Genomic DNA, 19324 nt, shown 5'->3' with positions numbered 1-19324 from the left:
TAATTCATATAATCAGTGCTTTCAGGACAAATTTATTGGCAAGGTCAAACGTGTTGGATGGAGCTCTTCGTTTTCTATGTGTAATTGATATCAAGAGTGTAACAAGGCTTTGCTGCAACCACAATGAAACATCCACTCTGCTGCACAAAGTGTCATCATGCAGTGTTCCAGATTATGCGCCCTGAAGTATGGGTCCACTTGGTAATTTTGATTCTTCTCTACAGTGACAGTAGAGAGACTTACTACTACTTTGGGAACTGAAAATTACTCCGTTCAGTCGTTCCAGTCTGCATCCTAGAAACAGTGTTCTGCACATTTTAAAAATGATTTCTCTACTTAACCAGACTGTGAAAACATAAATATCAAGGCGTCATCAGTGCGACTCTGACTTGATTGGTAAAGAGGTGGACATTATCAAGTGCAACAGCACTTAAAGAATAAGGTTAACGATGATGAAATTAGTTGTGCAAAGATGCATTCGAAAGCGAAGAGCTTTTTCCGCCAAAATAAATCGTAGTCTTTTGCACCATCTTGTGGTAAAACCCGTGCATTAGTGAAATGTGTTGCTTCAGCATGACAGAAACCCAAGCGATTGATCTGTTGTTGTCAAGTTGACAAGACTTAAGAAAACTTAATTCTATTTCATCCTTTAAGGCTTTACATAAAATGTATATAAATAGAAATGCAATCACTTTCTGAACACTAACACTAACCACATTCCCTGAGGAGTAGCCTAAACACTAAACCAAATTTTTCAGCGTGGCCCCTGTCGATGAAGCTGGGGCGGAGAACATATCATGTCACCGACGTATCAGTATTTCTCATTCATTTCGTCTTTTTGTCTCTGAATCACGCAGATCATAAGTCACGTAGTGCACGTTGCTGCATGAGTTAATAGGAAGTAGACGTGTGTAGACTCAAACCATTATAACGTTTCGCTATTCGCTTTAACCTTTAGTTTTGTTCGGGGATTGCTAACGAATACGGATATCCCTTTTATTTTACAGACCTACGAACATCCGTGTTTCATTCAGCATATATATTACTCTGGTAAGATGAACTTGTTAATTCTGTTCATTCTGTTTACTTTCCTTCCAGGGAGTTTCATGAGTTCCGCCATACACAGGTGTTTTTGCAAGGTAAGTTGTGTCTACGTTTAAACCTTTTTTTTTTTTTTTAAATCAGACGGGCGTCGTGTGCCTTTTCACCCTTGAAATTCTTTCTTTCTATCTTTTGTTTTGGATATTTCTTTTACATTTTAGGTAACTGGGAGTTTGGACGACTGCGCCTGTGATGTCGAGACGATCGATAGTTTCAACAACAGGAAACTCTTCCCTCAACTTCAAAAACTACTTTCGTCTGATTATTTCCGATTCTATAAGGTGAGATCGCTTCTCCACACGGTTTCCCATTCGGCTTAAGTACTCATCAACAGTTATTTCCTTCTTTTCTTCACCATTACGTCTAACCATCTGCGCTCCAGGTGAATCTGAATAATCCGTGTCCATTCTGGACAGACAGTGGCCACTGCGGTCTAAGGGACTGTGCGGTTAAACCATGCACTCCTGTGAGTTCAGTTTCTTTTTTTTTCTTCTTCTTCACCTGAGCGTCTGTAGGAGATATGTTTCACGTTCTGTTGCGTTTGTATGAAATACTGCATTCTCATCCATATGCACTAAAGAATGAGATACCTGAAGGTCTCAAATCCAGCAGCTACAAGGTAAGAGTGGTTTGGTTCTACTCATACATTGCATGTAATGAAGGTGCTGTTATATGCTGCACTGGAGAAGCTGTTTATTGTCATTGTGTGTCTGTGGACAGTATTCATTGGAGGGCAACAGAGACACAGAGGATTGTGAAATGGCTGAGAAGCTTGGAGCTGTCAACAGCTCTCTAAGGTAAAGCAAAGCTTGGCTGCTCAGGTGAACAACAATAACGCATGACAGTCCATTTCTGACCTCCTTTTCATATGCATGTGCTCTGGCACTTGCTTGTTGGAGTAACCTGTGTCCATTGCTAATTTCACTAAGGTTACATAACCAGCAGACCGATGTTATTTCTCCAAGGTTTTTTCTGTCCTTTACTGGCTTTTAACCTTCTAATGCTTGTAGGAAGTTGGCATGCTTTTTGATGCATGTGCTTATTTTTGCACCTGGGCTTCTTTAAGCCGTGTTGTCAGTGCTGACTCAGCGTTTGCGTTGTACAGTGATGAGACCCGCCTGGCTCTCCTTGACTGGAACAGATATGATGATGAGGCTGATCGCTTCTGCATGCATGATGGTGAGTTTGCCTGGCCAGGATGCTCACCTGAACCAACACGCTTCATTCTCCCCTATTAACTACGACGTTACCAGGAAGACTGCAGTCTGAAGCTGTTATCCCAAAGTGTGTGTGTGAACTTGTTTCCTCAGACGAGGACTCTCCAGATTCGCAGTATGTGGACCTCCTCCTGAACCCTGAGAGATACACAGGTTACAAGGGTCTTGAGGCCTGGAAAATATGGAATAGCATATATGAAGAGAACTGTTTTAAGTAAGGTCACAGTAATATTGTATTTATCTGTAATATTTGTTTTTTAATGCTACATTTGATTCCCCTTTTAAGAATATAATAAACTTGTTCCTTGAACTTAGACCTTACTCAGTTAAGCGACCACTGGATCCTCTGGTGTCTAACAGGGGTGAGTTTGTGCATGTTTTCCTACCATGCTGGTTTGTACCTTGCTTTTGACACAGAATGCCATAAAATAAAAAAAGTAGAACAATGTTTTGTTTTGATATGACTTTGTGTACTATTACCGCCATCATCTTTTATTAATCATTTTCCAATTTCTTGGCTCTTTTACAGGAGATGGTGAAGGTAAGGAGGCTATGGTCCATTAGATTGGCTTCTACACCTATACTTCATCAATTTGCATCATCAATTGACAAGCTCTTTGCTTGTTCCAGGAAGGGGATTTTACCAGTGGCTGGAGGGTAGGTAGTTTTATAAGTAATTCTTCACTGTGCCATAGGTTTTAGTGGACATATGCCAGTTGTTCTTGAACATGGCTCCCTCGTCTGACTAGGTCTGTGTGTGGAGAAGAGGGCTTTCTTCAGGCTGGTATCAGGACTGCATGCCAGCATTAATGTGCACCTAAGTGCCAGGTATATGTTGGATGGTGAGTCGTCTGAATGTCCTGCTAGAAGAGAGGGAAAGGTCATGTAAGGAAAGGTCCTTACCTGAGATCCACAGTGGATGTGTTACTGGTTTGGACTGGTAGTCATAAAGGAACGATTTTAAGTACAAGTCAGCCCAATTTGAGTTTAAATGTTGTGGTCACTTTTGGATATTTTCCGAGGTTGAGGTGCTCAGGTTGGTCACCCTTCGTTTTTACGAATCATTAGATAACTGGTATGAGAGGAGGTGGGGTCCCAATGTTACGGAGTTCCAGCTGAGATTTGATGAAGAACTGACAAAAGGGGAGGGGCCAAAGTGGCTCCGTAATCTTTACTTCCTGTACCTGATTGAGCTCCGTGCACTGGCTAAAGTCCTACCTTTCTTCGAGCGACCCTCGCTTCACCTGTACACTGGCCAGACACAACAGGACAGAAAGAATAAAGAACTGCTATTGGAGCTCCTCCACATGGCCAAGTAAGGTTACTGCAACCACTGACTTATGATTTCAAGTACTTGAATGGATATGCATCAGTACAATGTTCTTTGTATACATGCACATTATCACATCGGTTCCATTACACAGTCAAAGACTGCATATTCCATGCTATTAACTTGTTTGTTTATCCATATTAATTATGGATCCGTGTGGGTGTTATTTCCAGGTCTTTCCCACTTCATTTTGATGAAACCACTCTCTTTGCCGGAGATAAGAAAGAAGCCGATAAACTAAAGGTCAGATTTTTAAAAATACTTATGTTAAGGATATGAATGAGCGAGGCCTAAAGCTTAGTGTCATGTGTTCACTATGTTGCTTCTCATTCTTTTTATCAGAATGATTTCAAACTGACTTTTAAGAACATATCCAGGATCATGGACTGCGTAGGATGCTTTAAGTGTAGGCTCTGGGGCAAGCTACAGGCAAGAAGGCCAAAACCTTTTTTTCCACTGTTATGGAAGAAAACATGAATCACCTTGTCTTTAATATTCGCCACTTTGATGTCCTTCTCCTTTAGACCCAAGGCTTAGGTACTGCTCTTAAGATCCTTTTCTCAGAGAAGCAGATAGAAGCTCTGCATCAGTCCAGCAGCATCAAACCATCATTCCAGCTCAGTCGGCAGGAGATTGTTGCCCTCTTCAATGCCTTTGGGAGGTAGAGGCAAAGACTCCTTTACATCTAAATAGTTTCTCTTCCCAAACTGTCAGTGTGCTAAAACATTTATATGCTCTGATCATGTTTTTGTTTTTGCCCCAGAATCTCAACAAGCATTAGAGAACTGGAGAACTTCCGGCTACTGTTATCAGAACTCAACCAATGAACTTGGTTTCAGCTAGTTTTTGCACTGTTCAACGCTCCTCACTGTGGATTTGCCTGGTACACGTGATGAGCTGGAGGAGTGGATTCTTAAAGATCAAGGGTTTGTTGGAGGTTGGCTAGTTTAGGCCAAGCATAACATTTAAACAGATGCAATTCACCCATGAACTACGCAGACACTTCCCCTAGAGAATTTCACGGGATTTCCTGTGTATTATATATACACACATCCTGGACCTAGTTTAAATCTAGCCAACCTTAAAGCTTATTAAACCTGTACTTCCTCTTGTCTGTTTAACACTGTTGCTAAAGAATGGAGCTTGGGTAACTTCACTGTAGACACACTGGCCATCACAGGGAAGAATGATTAGTAAAGAGCACTTAACTGCAATTAAATCAGTTATGAAATGGTTTGCACTACTAGTTCAGTTCACAATCCCACTGCTGAAAGCATTTCATAAAGTTTCAGAAGACAAAAACAAAAAATAAATTTAGGAACTAAACAAGGAGATTGTCCTTCTGAACATTTCTTGTGGATTCAAATTAAAATGTCATCTGAGCCAATAACTTTACAAACTGCTCCCTGTTCTTTTTGACAAAGATGCAAGTTTGAGGTTTCATTTGTACAATGTGAACACTTAGTAATAAGTGGAATCCTATCTTGTCATATGGGGTGTTAAGGAATAGGCCTAACAGATGGTTTAAATGGCATCTCGGTTTGGCAAAAGTTAAGTTTTGTGATGAATGCAGAAGTCAGGGGTGAGGTTGCAGTCAGCAGGCTGAATGCGATTGGCTGGGACTCAGGCCTGCAATTCAGCCGTCCCTTGGCTCAGCCAGCATGGGGCACAGTGATCAACCCTATTTGAACGTCTACAAACTCAGTTGTAGCCAAGAGTTCATTATCTTGGAACTGTGATGAAAGGATATGATTTTAACTGCCTAAATCTGCTACAACTTGCAAATATGCATGACTTCATGCAAATACGCACTGACGAATATACTTGAAACAATCTCACTCAAAACTCAATTCAGATGAAATCAGACAGTAGCGACAAATAAGCTTTCAAAAACAGTGCAGTAAAATTTTATTTTTTCCTTTCTTGGTAGTGCTCAAAGTATGAAAATGGATAAACATTACATTCATTGGCCACAAACAAATCTAAAAAAACAAAACAAAAAACAAAAAAAAACAAAAAAAAACAAAAAAAACAAAACAAAACAAAAACAGCTTTACTTGCTCTCAGGGAGCAAAAAGAGCTGATGTAGCAAGTTACACAGAAATGGACCAGTCGCAACAGGCAAAAACCTTTTAAACTTTGTCTATGTTGTCAATCAGAAACAGTGAACAGAACCCCTTTCCTGGATAGAATTGATATAGGACTAAGCAGCAAGAAAATTGGCATACTTTTGTCCCAGTGATTATAGCTGCCTCTCTCTGCCCACCGAGTTAAGCTTTTCACATTTGCTACACATCTGCCAATGGTGGGAAAAGAAAAAGACATGGTTATCAAGCCTTGGTGCTATTAAATCCATATGAAACACCATGTCTATCCTCATAACATTCACAAACCCTGTCGGAACCATTAAAAAAATATAAAATTAACAGTATGGTTTAAAATCTAAGCAACTAGCAGACAGCCTGTTTTTTTCGCATGCTAAATGAAGGGCACCATTATAAATGTAAGAGAAGATGTATAAAATGATTGCTTTCGCCCACTGATTGCTCATGTCTTCTACCAAAACCTGCCAAATCACATTCAATGAAGAAAAAACATAAGGTATAATTAGGGTAGGGGACAGTTTCCATAAACTCACACCAATCTATTCAGCATGTGAAAGTCAATGCTTGCTGACAAGTGGAGCCCTGTAGACAAACTTTAAAGAGAAATGATGGTATGAAGCTTATCAGAAGTTTTTAAGCCAATGTACATAATTTTGCACAACCTGATGTTCTTAAGAAAATATGTAATGGTTTATTTTTAGGCATCTGTGGATCATGACCCTGACACCACTGATGTTGACACTGTAATAAGGATATAGCTATACATGTAAACTGAATATACATGATGTAACTATACATGTATTCTGAATACACAGTAAGAAAAGAAGCCCCCTTGCCCTGTTTGGAACCCTTGTTAAAAGCCATCAGTGAGAAGGTAGTACCTTAATACTGGACCCACACATGTACTTGATCTCATTCACACCACCACCCTATTCCTAGAATGTAGAACTTTTGCACCTTTGCTTTGGACTTCTTGTCTCGTCGTTATGAAGCTCTCCATTCCTCTGGGTGGCGGGTCCAGGCAAAACATCCTGTCTGCACTTTGGCAAAAGCGACGATCTTGCTTCATCCAGTCCAGGGAGAGTCAGACAGTCTTGCGTGTTGGTATACATCAGGTCCAAGTACAATGAGCACCTCTGATCCCCTGAAAGGTTCTGGGGCTACAGGGGGCCTTGTGGCAACTGTCTATAAAACAAAACCAAAAAAAAAAAAAAAAAAAAAAACACCACACACCACAAACAACCACATGGGGGGGGGGGGGGGGGGGAAATAATAATAATAACAATAATAATACCCCTACCCACAAAAGATCTGAGATCAATCACTACATTCAGGCCTCATCTCATTCGTCCAAATATGAAATATGGGCCTCTAAGTGCAAATAAGGCATCCTGACTCACAGAGGGGAGTCTGTATGTGCAGAGGGCCTTTGGAAAAACTGTTCTGAAACCAGGGAACATATTGGGGGGCTGGCTCAGGGGGAACGTGGGGGGTGGGGAGGGGTGATGGCCTCTTTGGAGAAAATCAGGAGTGGTTGGTCCACGCATACGTTACATCTTCGGTGATCACAGAGTCACGAGTGAAATAGTAACGCTGAAAAACAGCACTGGGGGATTAAGCAGCAGCAGCTGATGAGCCAACTGTGACTCCACCCCTCTCTACAGCTTGTCTGTTTTGAACAGCAGCTACCTCTGGGCATCGCCATGGCTATGGTGGCAGGCTGGGACAGAGATGGGGAGGTGTGTGGAGACTGGGAACAGAGAGATTGTGTTCACTCAGAAGGCTCAAGACAGTTCATTTCTGCGACGTCCCCCGGAGCAGGGCTGGCGTGACCTCCCTGCCCTAGTGGAATGGAAAGCCAAGTCGTGCTGTCCGGCTTAGTTCTGCGGAGTGATGTAATTATTCTGAGATGTGGAATAGTAGTCCTGGGGGGTGGAGTAGTAGTTATGATGCTGGTTGGTCTGCATGGTGCCGTAGGTGAGGAGAAGTGGGGCGGTGGATGTCTGGGGGCCAGCGAACAGGTGAGGCGCTCCAGTAAGAGTGCCAATCCGCTGCACGGAGCCGTACCAGCTGGGGCCTGCCTGTGGTGTCGAGGAGTTAATACTATTGCACAAGAGATGAGGAGGGGGAAGAACAAAGATGAAAACCCCAAATCAAACAAACAACTCATATGCATGCTGCCAAGTTACCGATACGGTTTGGTGGCTGTTTGGAATATGACGTGCCAGTCATCTCCTGATTACAGAGTAAACACCAAAACTCACACTGGTGTGGCCCTCCAAGGACAATGCATTTGATACTCCAGTGATCAGATTTCATTAATTAAAGATCAAGTTACCCATCTCGAAGTTTGGTGTTTACTCATGACGTGTGACCAGTGTGTTCTAGTGCAAAGCTATAAATGAGCTATAGGATCTCAAGACAATGTGGGCCGCATCACTCAATTACGTTGTTGCCCCATTATCTGATCTTGTGCATAGTGCTTCTTGAAAAGCCTCTTTACAGATGGCTCAATCATACAAAGCTGGAAGAACAAACAGAAGACCAAAACAAACTTTTAGTGACCCAAGGGAACATGACTATGCTTGGTAATGAGAGTTATCAGGGATTTAGCAAAAATATTTTTATATTTATTGTAGTGTCTGAAACCACCATCTGTGTGCACCGACCTGCCCCTCTCTCCTCTGGAGCTGATGCTTCTGGACAGGTCATCATCACTGTCGTAGCGCCTAGGGTTGTCAAAGAAATACGCCCTGGAGTTGAAACTGTGACTAGTGATCATACCACCCGGTGCCTAAGGGAAAAACGCACACAAGCAGGTATAGTGACTGACAAGCCCAGCAGGGCATGTCTGTAGTTTTCCCATTGTGTTTACTGCCGACACTGAGCAGGACACATGTTTGACAAATTATCTGTGTCTGACAGGAATACTACTGCTCTCCTGAGGGGCCTGGAGGGAGCAGCCAGGAGTGCTTGCCGCAGGTGCCCAGTGGCACAGTTAACGGACAGCTGTAACTAAGGCAGGCAAGGTAGACTCTCACCAGGTTCTGATTGGGCCGCTGCACTCTGAAGAAAACCACGAGGAGGGCTGTGGGGACGAACTCCCAGAAAAACAAGATGATCCCGAAGATCACATAGGCCTCTCCGCTAATCTGCTCCACATTGGCCTGCACACACACGGTAAATGGGTTTAAGGTGATCTTTATAAATCTGAACATAAGCTCTCAACTCTGAACATAAAGCTCTTAACCAATGTGGTACGTACACAGGTTGGGCACATTGACAGGCACAGCCAAACAATGGAATAGCAGACAACGAAACAGATGACAGCACCACAAACATGCAACATGCTAACATAACTGCAGTTGGACAAAGCATGTCGCCAGGCACTCAAACACCAGTGTGAAGGACGCAGCCAGGGGAACCTCTGTCTCGGAGATTAACCCAAACTAGGTCAGCACCAGCCAGAAGGCTTATGGCAGGAAACTACAGCCTCTCCACTGTTATTTTTAGCCCAACAGGCCACTGCAAATGAATTGGACCAATGTCACTTCTATTCTGGCCCAGACACATAATAAGCACCAATTTGTTATATTAAATAAACACAAAAACCCAACGCCTTCAGCACATGTAGCCGGTAGCATAGCCACCCCCACCCCCAATCTCTCAAGAAAAATAAATAATAAAAGACACTAGCACTCTATTCTAAAAAGTATCAACTCAAAATGCTCAGAAGTATACCTCATAGAAAGTACTGTACCATAACAGATCAAAGACACAATCATGGTGCACAGGTATATGCACACACATGCAGCACCCAGAGCCAAATGAGTTTTCTGGATCAGGAACAGGCCTATAGTAGATTATTAATCAAGTCAGTTAATAATGTTAAAAGTAAAGTAATTTTTCCAAATTTTCCTTTTTCACACTATGAAAACATTATACTGACACCTTGAAGCCTGGACGTTTCAGAGATTCTGTACCAAATCTGCTTTAAACATGGAACACCTCCATCTGTGGAACAAACTGTTTAATTTGAGGTCTACAAAGAAATTCTCATGTGATTCTTGTGTGATCTGTACTTTAAAGAAGGAAAAAAAAAACAAACTACATTTTAAATAAATTTTGAAAGTGACTTTTTTGGTTTGCTACATTTTGGTGGTAAAAATGACTTATTGTTCCATTCATTTGACTGGCTCCTTCAAGAGACTTGCTTATCAGGGGCAGTGAGGGTTCACCAAGATAACAAACATACACAAGTGCTTACCCAGAGACATCAACAACCCCACCCCATCCCTTAATGCCCGAGTCTTAGTTTCCCCATGATGTAGTCAACATCAGTGGTGACGTCACAAAAACTACATTAGAAATGAGTTTCATCAAATCAATATAGAAACCATAGATAGATAGGCAACAATAAAACTCTCGCATAGTTATGCGATATTTCTACAAAAGGCTACCAGATAGCTCACGCCGACCTTACCTGGTCCGAGAAGCTGTACCAGCCATAGCTGAAAGGTGTGGTTTGATCACTTGGGGAAACAGCCGCTACCACCAGGTTGTAACAGGCTCTGGACGTATACAGCAGGATGACTGCTGCACCAGTGGCTGTGGCTTGGAACACTGTTGTTCCCTGAACCATTAAAGGGAAAAGTATTATGACCCAAAGATTTATGGGAACAATATTCCCGACGAGTTGCCAACACCAGCAAGTCTGGAGGCAAGAGTAATGCATTCCTCATCACCTTACCTTCGACTCCAGGTAGACGTTAGCCGAGGACATCTTGGCTAGCCTGCAGATGCAGGTGGCCAGCGAGATGGCGCAGAGCACGAAGAGGCTATCATTAACCAGCACCCGTGCCAGCACAATGTGTTTGGCCTTAACACTGTCACCGCTCTTTTCCGCCTGCAGCACCAGGGAGCATGTGACGTTCACCACTAGGAAGGAGACGGCGGTGAACAGGAAGGCCAGCCGAAGGGGCGTCCTACCCAGGAGAGAGCCACGGGATGACTGTCGCGCCTGGAGTCACCACACTTCACGTGCCAACATAACCACAACCACCCCCCCAGCACATCTGACATGGTAGAAATACACTGCACAAGCTTGCTGAAGGACTACAGTTATTCACCTTGCCTAACATGGATGTCTGAGCTCCATCCTAATCCTTTACCCCCCAATATCTCCAGGCCCATCCTCTCAAAGGTGACCAGGTTTGATGCAAATCACATGACCAAATTGCTTCTTTGTATTGCCTGCTTCTCCAGAATAACCCCTTTGATGATGGTCTAAGATGGCAAACTTCTTTGGAGTGCCAGAAGAGGGTATAAGGAGGGGTGGGGGAAGACAACCCACATCCCTGTATTGTTTGACCTCTGTGCTCCACTGCCAGGTAATATGCTGAACCCTTGTTGTGGCCTGCACAATCACTCAGGTAGAGTGACAGCAGTTATTAGTGCCTTTAAAGACAAACAAAAAGGAACCTATCGTCAGCCCCCAATTGTTCAACCATGAAGAAAATCAAATCACTTACTTGTATTTGCTGAGCTCTGGAGAATATTTAGCTTTGGCTTTACACATCATCTGAGGAGAGGGAGAGAGAAACTGGATTATACAATGACAATAAACATTTGTCCAAATGGACATTAGCTATGGGCCATTTAGCTATGCTGAGGTAGGGCAGGCACGTGTGTGGGGGGGGTATCTTCCAAAATATAGCAACTGAGGAAAAACATGAAAAGTTGACTTTAAGGAGCAGGTGCTAATGGCACTACAAAATTCACACTGGTCAAAACCAGAGACTTAGCCTTTATTCTGGTCTGGGTGATCAAACATAACCAGTAGGCTATTTCCAAACCATATTTTCCAAGCTCTTTTCATTTTATGAGCTTTTATGGTAGAAATGTTTCATGGTAAAACAGCTAAAGTATTGTTTAAGGTCAAATTCAAAACACTGCATGTAATGGACTTCAACCACTGACGGTGCTATGGGGAATGATGAGCACGAAGCCAATCCAGGGAATGTGACCAAGGTAAAGAGCATCTGCTGCGCAAAGCAGATTCTCATACAGACTTATCCCAGTAATTCATTACCACACATGAAGTGTGAATATAAGTAAATTAGTTATTTTGAAAGTGTTTAACTTGGGCAAGAACAAAGGCAGAAATGCAAAATGTGACATTTTTCGCAAGCTGCTGCTTCTTACCAATGTCAGATATTACTACAAATGCTGGCCAACACAATTATACATAGTTATCCTGGTTAATCAAAGTCAGGAAATTTGCACATAAAATTCATCAGGACAGTGGAATAAGAAAGTGCTTTAAAATGCACACAGAGCAAACAGCAGCATGTGGCAACAAAGGCCTAGCCCACGAGGCACTTGGCCAGGAGACTCCTCCATGGAGAATGTAAATACACAAAGGTCTTCAAATCTTGTTCAGATGTGTTGGAAATGCTGACGACTGCATGATGCAAATCACATGATGTGAAGTCAAAGAATGTGGTTTGGGTCATTTATATCATCATTTCCATCCTATTCCAAAAAGGCTGAGTGGGTGTGTTAAGGATGAGCAATGCTGAGGGGAGCAGGAGGCTTCTCCACAGGGCAACCTGGATAAAGTCTCCTCATACACTAGAGAGCAGAAGCCGCCAGTACAGGCATATGGGCAAATTAAGAACAGATGCCCCCCGCCAGTCAGTGTGTGCCAAGTTGTGTGATTTTGGGGTGAGTAATGGGCTGATGACAATACATCCAAGATACTAATTGAACCAAATATCAACCAGAAGTAAATGACTATAGCAGAAGATGGCCAACAGTTGTTCTCCCCCCCACTGTTAGGCAGCAGTTAAAAGCACAAATATAAAACAGAAGTGAAAGAAAATATTGAGTATCAACAGGCAGTAAGCATCACCCTGCCTTAGCGTATACTCCTCTGAGCTGGACTGAGTCTGTATGAGTGAAGGGAGTTGCCCTTGTTGGGTCTGTGTGGGCCAAGCTGCCCTTGGTGTGTGGTTATGTATGGCCAAAGCTGCCCTTAGACTGCATGTGTATGAACAGAGTTGCCCATGCTTTGTGTGTGGGGAGAGTGAGTGTGTGTGTGTGTGTGTGTGTCCCTCTCCCTGTCCCCATTTGTGCGAGTTGCGACTGGCGGTGAATAGACAGTCCAGTGAGCTCCTCTGGGATATGCAGTATTAAAACAGGAGAAAACAGACCCAAAATAAACAGTGCGAGTGTCTCATCCTTGCAGGATGAGACACCCTCAGCAGGAAAGGAGCTGGGCTGTCCTGAGCATTACTGGAGCTGTATACAGACATTAAATTATGCACTCATGCTGCACAGACACGGTCATGTGTGAGCTTCACTTGAAAAGCCAGCCAGGCTACAGACCTGCCAATGCATGAGGGGGGGATTTTTTTTTTTTTTTTTGCCAGAGGAATTAAAGCCTTAGCACTATGAGCAAGCGAGACCATGGAAGATGGGTGTTAAAGGAAAGGAGTGGGGGGGGGGGGGAGAGAGAAAGAAGCAACTGGCAAATAATAAAACAAAGGAAGAGCAGGGTCTGAATCATGAAGAATGGTTCATTATGGAAATATGTGACTCCCATAAGCAGATCATACAATGCAACCCTGTACATTGTCAGTATTAATCTATGAAAGTGTGCGACACCCTGGGGGTGGGTGGTTACTCCTTTTTGTAAGAAAAAAAAAACAAAACAAAAAAAAACCATTAACCATTTCAGGAGAAATGCAGTGGGAGGGTGGTAGACACCATGCTCATGCCCTGGTGTGCTGTATGGAGTCTGCAGCCCAGGGCTCGTCTTTGTTCCTTAAAGTATTTTTACTGCCCCATGTCACTTCTGCATCATTCAGAGCCATATTTGTGAGCTGTGGTTTTCAGTCACGAGATGCTGTCAGGCTGATGCTCTCTTCCCCCTTCCCTTGACAACTAGACTAAAACATTGACCTCAAGTACAAGTGATTTTGCCATGATGTTGACCAGACTCTGGCGTGTCACCCCCCCTCACTTTACATGCTAGTGACTGAAGCCATCAGACATGTTTACACACTCCAAATCAGTACTTCCCATTTGGTTCCTTGGTTAACCAAAAAGGACCATGTCTATCAGTAGCCATGCTTTGGAGAATCTGGGGTCAAGAGACTGCTTAGAGCATTGAACACTTTGGCCTCTTGGCCATGGCTGGGAGACTGCATACACCTTCACCTCTTGCTACTGTTTTACTTCTGTTTAAAACGCCCCTGACCAGCTGGGAGCTTGTGCCAGTGTTGCCCCTGCCTTCCTCCATGGGGTCATGTGGTTGTAGGGCTCCCCCACCCCACAGCCCCCAAGAGACTCAGCACACACATTGCACATTGCTCAGCACACACATTGCTTTAGGAAGAACTGAAGGCAAACTCCGCTAAAGAACTCGACACCGCAGTCTCACTTCTCAGAGTCTGAACCACAGGCCGAAGGCTATGGTCAGGGTGAGAGCAGGAACAGAGAAGCTTTACCACAAGGGAAAGGCATGGTGGCTTTGAGGACCTCAAAATTAAGGCCCAGTTAAGAAAACTGCTGCTGTGAGCAAAAAAAAAAAAAAACAACCATTTGATCTTTCGATGGTTCTCCCACTAGCCATCTTAAAACCTGTTTCCGGGCTTTCACAATTGCCTGAGTGCTTGGAAGAAACACTGGTGTGTGTGTGAAAGCACACAGATATTTATCTTGTAATGCAGTGGTATTCAAATCCCTGTCCACAAGGTTAAAGTACTAGTTTTTCCACCCACCCTTTACCCAGGGACCATATGTGATGACAAAGTGGCCAACCAGTTACATGAATCATTTAATCAGCTACAAGGGATTTGGGGATTAGATTTGAATACCACAGTCTTAATGCAGCATTCTTAGTGAATGAGGTGCATTACTGTTTACTATGCATCACCCACACCTTCTATGGTATTTTCAGCCATGTGACCACAAAATAAGCATTATTTGTTGAATCTCTCAACCATTAAAACTTGGTGTTAACATAATTCATGAATTAGGTTGTCTCAAAGAGGCATATCACGAAGTAATTAGTACAACAATAGCTCAACAACTAAAATACGGGGGGGGGAGGGGCACAACAATGGATAACTAATTACACATTCACAGCAATACAAGTACTTTATTTTCAATATTATTTGGTGTGCACAGAAGCATACATATTTGGAGCCAATGTGTGAACATTTGTGGAGAGGAATGGACATATGGTGTAGTTACACACAACCAAAAGTATTAAAAGAAAACACTTCTTGTGCTATCAAAGTATCATCAATTACCTTGGTAGTAAATAAATCAATAAGCCAAATTCAATAAAAAAAAAAATTTAAAAATTAAAAAAAAAAAAAAAGTTACTCAAAGATCCTGAATGATCAGGAGGCAGCAGAACAAATATGGAGTAAACTACAGAGGCAGACAGATGTAACCTGGGTACAAATGAGTAGAAATATATGCTAGTTTTCCCTCCAAAATTCTCATATGCCAGGCCAATTAACTACTCCCTCCCTTTATTAGATAAGCAAGTCTGCAATACCTAGAGCTTTGTGATGAAACTCTGACCTAATTACACATTTCCAACACCTCTAATACAGCATTGCAAATTGGATGTAAAATAAATAGCACAGACACCTAAAGCCAGCCCTGCCTGTAGACAAGATTAATGGTGAGAGAGAGAGAGAGAGAGAGAGAGAGAGAGAGAGAGAGAGAGAGAGAGAGAGAGAGAGAGAGAGAGAGAGAGAGAGAGAGAGACACCTCGGCTGCAGTTCCGAGTCTATACAGCAACAGGCTCTCGACTGAGCTCACATAGGCTACAGGAACTAGTGACGGCGGATGGATTGCGTCAGAGTAGGTAGGATCAAGAAAAAAAAACATTCCAGAATGGTTATAATGGAGCACATTTATAGTTGTGAGGGGGTGATGCGACTGTTTGGCTGGCTATTAAAAAGATTCCTTGGGTGATTGCATTAATAGCCCCCAATTAGTATACAAAAACAAGTCTTTGCAGAAATAATAATTGGACTTTCCCCCAATCTCTTACCATGTGCACCGTGCTCAATAATTTTAAAGTAGGGTTGTCCAACACAGATCTGTGTCTCAAAACAATGCACTCAGTGGGCATGTCGCATGGAAATCCTTTATGGTTCAGCATCGCCCAAAATGGGCTGCAAGAACTAAACCGTGCAACCTCTGTGCACTGTTTAACACGACAGGGTTTAGAAATGCACCAAATTTTAGATCATGCTGAAAATTAGTCAATAAATCAGAGCGGTGAGCCCAGCAAACATTTTATGCTGATGAGGAATGCAAGTGCAAACACATTATGAACCAACCGACTACAGCTCGTTAGACATCATGACTGATGTCCGACTGTAATGTGTTGAAAAACTGCCCGACAGCAGCGGTGTATGCAAAGTTGCCAAAACGTGTAACTGTAATATGCAGAGAAGTTTCAGGCAAAGCTCTCTGCAGATGCAAAGGTTAGGCTACAGGGAAGCAGAACAGTCAGAGCTGAGGCTGAAAACTCTGCCGACCTGCCTGCAGGGCTCGGGCTCGGCACGCCGGGGACTTAAACACAGTCATGAAAACGGTGGACAGTCTTAATGCACAGACTCTTTTCGGCTTCTCATGGAATATCTGCTGGAACGTGCTTAGAACTTAACCGGTCATCACTTTCCTCCCACCTCTAGGGAATGAGAGAGAAGGATGCATGGAGGAAAAAGGTGGATGGTGCGCTAAAAAGGGAGAGGATCTTTTTTTTAAACACATACTTTTAAAAAGTTACACTATTACAATGCAGGTCGCAGGTCACAGGGTTCCCCCCATCTTTTCAGTCACCTGCAAGTTAGATATAGAATAAATGCAAATCACTGAAGAGAGTCCACACATCCTCTGTATTTGCTGTGCAGCTGAACATTTTTCTGCAGCATGGTACAAAACCAAATTCCCCCCCACCTCTGACCGTCTACTTCTATAGTCACCAAGACATCATGTACTTTCAGAACACGTTTTTATATAATTAATACCAAACAGCTAGCATAGACCTATATCTGCTTTGGAAGATTAGAAGAAGCATCCTCAAACCAACAAGAAACAGTAAGAATCCTTCAGGGGTCACAGGCAACAGTAGCACCCTTTGAGCAGGGCCACAAATCTACAGTGCATTCTGCAACACCTCTTGATCCCTAGCTAGTACGTGCAGACTCTCGGTGAAGCTCTTCTCAGTGCCGCTGCATTTCGCCCCTGACAGATCAGAACCGGAGCACACGGCGTCTTTGTCTGCACACGGGCTGTGTGGGGTGCGGAATGCCGCACACCCCTCCTTTTGTTGAGCCTGGAATAGCACAGGACCGAGCAGGGTGATGTAATGCTTCTGCGGGCGCTTCTGATTGGCTCACCGCCTTGAAATGCCAACTTGCGCAGCCCAAGCAATGTCAGTGCTTTTGCCCAGAGCTCAAAAACACATCCACTTCCTCCCTTCAGCAACCACTTTCAACAAGTCAAAGTACTGAGAGCACCACATGCACATAGATCGACCCACTGCACTACAAGCAGGCCGAGGATATCGGCCCAACTGTGCAGAGCCTGTCAGTCTGGTTTGATTCAGCCACTGTTCCATGTGCTGACTGTGCCAGGAATTAAATGCTAAATAAGCAGGTCTTGACATATCTGGCCTGGGGTGAGGTCACAAAGTGAGAAAAGGTCACAGCAGACAGCCATTTGGTTTGCAGTGAGCAGAATACTGGACATCTACCTTTATTGAGCATGTCCATAAAAATGTATTTCAGCATATGCCATGATGGATATGAAAAAAAAAAAGTGCATTTAATAATCAGATGTGCTTCTGCTAGAACTATTTCCCCCTCTGCAAAATCTGCGGTCATAGGAATCATTTCATCCTTTACGGACCATAAATGACCACCAAACAATTCTATACCACTGTGTTAATAAATAATACAATGATCAAAGGCTTATTGGAAAGTTATCAATATTTACCCTCCACTTTGGTCCCTACGGGATAATTTGTAAAATCTGCACTACAGGGGAGCGGATACTAATGTCTCACAAAGGGTGATGGTGACAGGGCAAACAATGGAGCTCACCAGACTCCCTCTACCTTAACTAAAATGCCCGGGGTAAGGTAGAGGGGCGGAGAACAGACACTGATGACCTCCAAGTGCGAGCGTGTCTCAGAAACATGGGAAGTATAGAGATGGCGAACGTTTGATGCACCTAAACATAACGCTTTGGATGGTCCCCGAGTCCACATAAGCATATGGTCAGGAATACAGATGGGAGCAGAGAACCATGCAAAAGGTTCTCTTTAAATTAAGATCGTATTTTTTATATTACAAAGTTTAAGCCCATCATAAGGTATTAGTAGTTTAAATAATGGCGTCCACTTGTTTTCTATCTGCAGAAGAAGGGAGAAGGAGAAAAAAAAAAAAAAAAAAAAAAAAAAAAAAAAAAAAAAAAAGCATAGGTTACCCAGACAAACGCCGGGCTTAATGCTCGCGCTTTAGTCAACAACTACAGCGCGCGCTCACGTTTATAAAGAAAGGCTTTAACATTCCCCCTATGCGAATCAACATCATTTGACAACAGTGACGATGAAAAAAATGGCTGCAACAAATTAGAGAGATAAAATGCATTAATATGACTTACCTGTGCAAAATAAAGATTAAGCAGACACAGCGTGAAAAACTGCAGGCATACTGGAAAACAGTATAAAAACCAGAAAGGTAGCGGCTGCAGCTGGTTTGCCTGTGCAACGTTCTCGAAGTAAAAAGAGAATAATGTTGTCCTCACAGCAGACCACAGCAAACAGAGGAAAAGAAAAACACTCTGGTAGCTGAAGCGCTTGTGTCCATGGTGCAAAATCAGCCAAAGTTGGGAGTAAACAAACAAAAAGAGTAGCGAATAAAGAACCGTATGCACAACGGTAAGTCCGAGCTCCACCGAAGGGGTAATCGCGGATCGGGTCGGTTCGTCAGACGAGTCCATTAAAGACGCGAGAGTACTAGGACTGACCTGATTTTCAATTAACAACATATCGAAAAGATTGCGATTACAACGCTGGCCTATTTAAGACGTTTTAACGTTTTCTTCCTAAATAATAAAAGGCCAAAACTTTTCATAGAGCTAGGACATGTGTACGAAATCTACAAAATGGGTTCTAAACCGTCAAACTTGAGAGCAAACAGCTTTTAGATTAAAACTACAAAACTACCCTAAATAACGGCAAACCAGTGTGGTTATTGGGTGAGAAAAAGCTTGGATGGCCTCAGTTAGAATATGAAAAAGAGACAAACAACAAAAAAAGCCATCCAGAGAACCCCCCAATCTCTGCAAAGCAGCTCCTTCAGTGCAAAAAAACAACTCCTCAAAAAAAGCGATTATATGCAGAGCGCAATCAGCTGGGGCATACTGCAGCTAAGGATCCGCCAATTGACCAATAGGATGCGACTGGAAACTGGGTCCTTATGACGCCATTTTGGCTCTAAGTATAATATACATAACTGCTTGAACGCGTG

General features: G+C 43.0%; 2 protein-coding genes across 2 annotated transcripts; one reads left to right on the top strand and one right to left on the bottom strand.

Moving 5' to 3' along the window:
- The first annotated feature begins 772 nt into the window (after window positions 1-772).
- On the top strand, window positions 773-5043 carry ero1a (endoplasmic reticulum oxidoreductase 1 alpha). The gene is made up of 16 exons (XM_081721951.1): window positions 773-808; window positions 906-1139; window positions 1263-1382; window positions 1484-1567; window positions 1682-1720; window positions 1822-1898; window positions 2207-2280; window positions 2412-2532; window positions 2634-2684; window positions 2932-2975; window positions 3068-3160; window positions 3387-3633; window positions 3822-3891; window positions 3991-4077; window positions 4173-4309; window positions 4412-5043. The coding sequence occupies exons 1-16, from the start codon at window positions 773-775 to the stop codon at window positions 4473-4475; spliced, it is 1578 nt and encodes a 525-aa protein (XP_081578077.1). The 3' UTR covers window positions 4476-5043.
- Window positions 5044-7018: 1975 nt separating this feature from the next.
- Window positions 7019-19176, bottom strand: gpr137c (G protein-coupled receptor 137c). The gene is made up of 7 exons (XM_026999827.3): window positions 18456-19176; window positions 11285-11334; window positions 10504-10738; window positions 10237-10386; window positions 8795-8920; window positions 8423-8547; window positions 7019-7856 (listed from the first exon to the last, which is right to left on the bottom strand). The coding sequence occupies exons 1-7, from the start codon at window positions 18840-18842 to the stop codon at window positions 7631-7633; spliced, it is 1299 nt and encodes a 432-aa protein (XP_026855628.3). The 5' UTR covers window positions 18843-19176; the 3' UTR covers window positions 7019-7630.
- Window positions 19177-19324: the final 148 nt, after the last annotated feature.

Source organism: Electrophorus electricus, chromosome 10, assembly GCF_041902795.1.
Source record: "Electrophorus electricus isolate QZ-2024a chromosome 10, ASM4190279v1, whole genome shotgun sequence".
Lineage (NCBI taxonomy): Eukaryota > Metazoa > Chordata > Actinopteri > Gymnotiformes > Gymnotidae > Electrophorus > Electrophorus electricus.
This window is presented reverse-complemented; position numbering and strand designations above follow the sequence as displayed.